A 2,902-nucleotide genomic window follows, 5' to 3' on the forward strand; every position below is an offset into this window, starting at 1 on the left:
CTTCTGTACGCCTCGCATTTCGCCCGGTCCCTCCGCGGGGCCTCGGGTCGCTCCCAGCGCCCGAATCGTGGCGCGGGATCCCGAAACCTGGCAGGAAGAAAATGGAGAGCTCTCTGGCAGCTCTTCTTAGCCCTTTCGACCCCTCGCCAGAGCGACCGCCCTGCTTACAAGTCGGTGGCAGTCCCTAGAGGGAAAATCGAGATGAAGATAACAGGGAAAGGGAGAAGGATCAGACCTTTGGGACACCAAGCCCAAGGGTGTCCTTATGATGGGACAGGGCTTCTTTAAATAATTGTCAAATGTGCCAACAAAGGCGGCCGAGCGTCACTCCTGGAAAAAAGCACTTTGGGCCCTCAAACTGGAGCAACGAAACGCCAGAGGACCGGGTTAGGACGAGGAGTCCCTGACTGCGCTCACGGTGCGCTGTAGAGCCTGCCGGAAGTCTAGTACCCTGGCCCCGCGGCATCTTCGCGCGCTTTTCTCTCTCCCTTCTATTTTGACACTTTTACCAAAAAACCCATCTGCAATTTGCGGTCAGCCATGACGTAGCAGTTTGCGGCTCATTAGTTTAAACAACACCGAATTTGCCCCAGGCAAAATGGTATTTTTCGGTACCCACGAGACTTAGGAAGAACGGGGAATTTTAGTTTTTCCTCAAAAAAAAAAAAAAAAAGAAGAAGAATTTTTTTTCCTTCAATAAAAAATTATATTTTAACAAAAGAAATTAAAACTATTTTAAAATAATTTCATTTTTAAAATAGTAGATGCAAACAGAGATTGAATGACTACGATTACTACGAGATAAACCTGGGAGCACGATTTTATTTGTAACCTAATTGCGCACATACCGGGGTCTGTTTGATAATTAAAGGCCACTTCCCGATGTCCGCTCCCTCCCCCGCTAGAATTTAGACCTTCCTACATAGCCTCTGTTTATTAGAACTGTCACTTGGTTTGATTTTTCCAAGTCTTGACTTGGCTGATTATTAGGGGGCTTTCTGGGGCGAAGAGCGAGGGGTGGGAGGAAATCTGTGGGTCTGGAGCCGGTCTTGGTCGGGTTTGCCGGGCCGGGCGGCTGACCCGAGACTGTCTGTTGCGGCTGCAGGCAGAGCGGTGAGCCCCAAGTCTGTCTGCGAAGGCTGTCAGCGGGTCATCTCGGACAGGTTCCTGCTGCGGCTCAACGACAGCTTCTGGCATGAGCAGTGCGTTCGGTGCGCCTCCTGCAAAGAGCCCCTTGAGACCACCTGCTTCTACCGGGACAAGAAGCTTTACTGCAAGTATGACTATGAGAAGTAAGTGGCCGGCTGGCTGGCGCGTCCCCACCCCTCCCCCGCACTGGAATCCGTGCAGGGGGACTCTGTCCCCTTTCACCCCTGTCCTGCTCTGCAAGGCAAAGAGGTACTCACCCACCCACCCATACCTAGAATTGCGGCTAGCATTAGGGATCTGCACCAGGGCGCACAGCTACCAACCGAGTCCCGCAGAAGCACGCGGGACTGCTTCCATTCTTGGTCTGCTCGCCTAGGTTTGCCTCTTCCCAGGTCCCTTACCGGCCCGGCCATTCCTGGAGGCCACTCTGTGTGGACCTCTGACCCTTCCAGTATGGTCTCTGTGTTCACTGGTGTGTCCTGTGGGCTGCAGTAACCCGCGTGTCTCCTTGGTGGTTCCCACCTTCCCAGGTCTCCCGGCTACTCTTGCTCTTGTGCGGGGAGATGAGGCTGGTCCACCTCAAGTTTCTGTCCCCTGTGCGCTTTCCTGTGGAATTTGTCGATGGAGCCCAGAAAGACCCGACTGTAAATGGTTGGTTGAGCCTCTGAGCTGAGAACACAAGCAGCGGTTTGCTTTTCCTCCTTCCCGGTCCTCCCCGTTTCTCCAAGGCCCAAGGGCCAAGGACTCCATAGGCTAGAGTTTGGGACCTGACCTGAAGCCCCCTCCTTGGCTCATCTGTAGCTCCAGTCTGGGTCAGCTTTCCGCCTGGCACTGGGTCAGTTCCCTGCTGCACAGGGAACGTTCCGGCAGTTATTTGAGAGTGCCAGTGATGACCTGGAATCTAGATTTCTGTAATCCTAAGGGGCTAGGATGGGAGGGTTTCTTATTCTCCCCCTGGGGCAGACCTGGAGGAGCTCCGTGGAGTGACGAGAGGGAACTGTGTTTTTTTTTTTCCCCTAAAAAAATGATGGATCAATAGGGGCATTGGCTTCACAGGGCTGTGGAGAGTTTGGAGAAAAGAATAATGGCTGAAATGGAGCTCTGTTTTTGTCCATCAGGACTAGTATATGTCCACTGTGGGTGCCCATGCATTCTGCATTTGTTACTGTGAATAAAAGGGATGAGGAGGGAGAGCTTGTGTGCCTGAGAAGCAGCTCCTGTACTGTTATTTAAAACGCACAATGAAAGGGATGTGCTGGAGAGGTCTCTGTGAAACAGAAAGCCAGAAAGAGCAGACAGAGCTCTGCCTTCCTTCCCTGTCGCCTGGGCTCCGAGGCATAGTAAAACCCAGCAAAGTGACTAGATCGGTAACCACAGGAAATGTTCTCTGCAGTGTTCCTTTGCCATAGAATGCTTGGATTTTATACCCTATGTGGAGAGCACCGGAGGTATTTTCGCTGTTGTTTTGATGGGAGAATAACATGACATTTCCAAGATCTAAAAAAATACATTCTCAACTTTGGATGAGTTGGACAATACAGAAATGTGCAAGGAAGTGAGAACTTGTGATCATTGCGCGGAGATGGCTCTGTGGTTCACAAGGAGCTTTACTGCAAGTATGACTACGAGAAGTAAGTGGCCGCGGAGAAAGGCTGCTCATCTCTGATCTTGGTCGTCTGTTTGTGGCTGCAGTTGTCTGTACGTTCAGTACAGTTTTTAGGTAATTAAACAGATTCTGCCTACACAGCTTCGA

General features: G+C 51.3%; 1 protein-coding gene across 1 annotated transcript in view; it reads left to right on the forward strand.

Moving 5' to 3' along the window:
- Positions 1 to 1,324, forward strand: part of LOC125618730 (LIM homeobox transcription factor 1-alpha-like) — a 2,830-nt gene extending 1,506 nt beyond the window's left edge. Inside the window, exon 2 of the mRNA XM_048810211.1 lies at positions 1,106 to 1,324. Within this exon, the coding sequence (XP_048666168.1) occupies positions 1,106 to 1,296 (191 nt within the window). The 3' untranslated portion in view covers positions 1,297 to 1,324. The remainder of the gene's footprint in view (positions 1 to 1,105) is intronic.
- The last annotated feature ends 1,578 nt before the right edge of the window (positions 1,325 to 2,902 follow it).

The sequence above is a fragment of the Marmota marmota genome, unplaced genomic scaffold, assembly GCF_001458135.2.
Source record: "Marmota marmota marmota unplaced genomic scaffold, marMar, whole genome shotgun sequence".
In the NCBI taxonomy this organism is placed as follows: domain Eukaryota; kingdom Metazoa; phylum Chordata; class Mammalia; order Rodentia; family Sciuridae; genus Marmota; species Marmota marmota.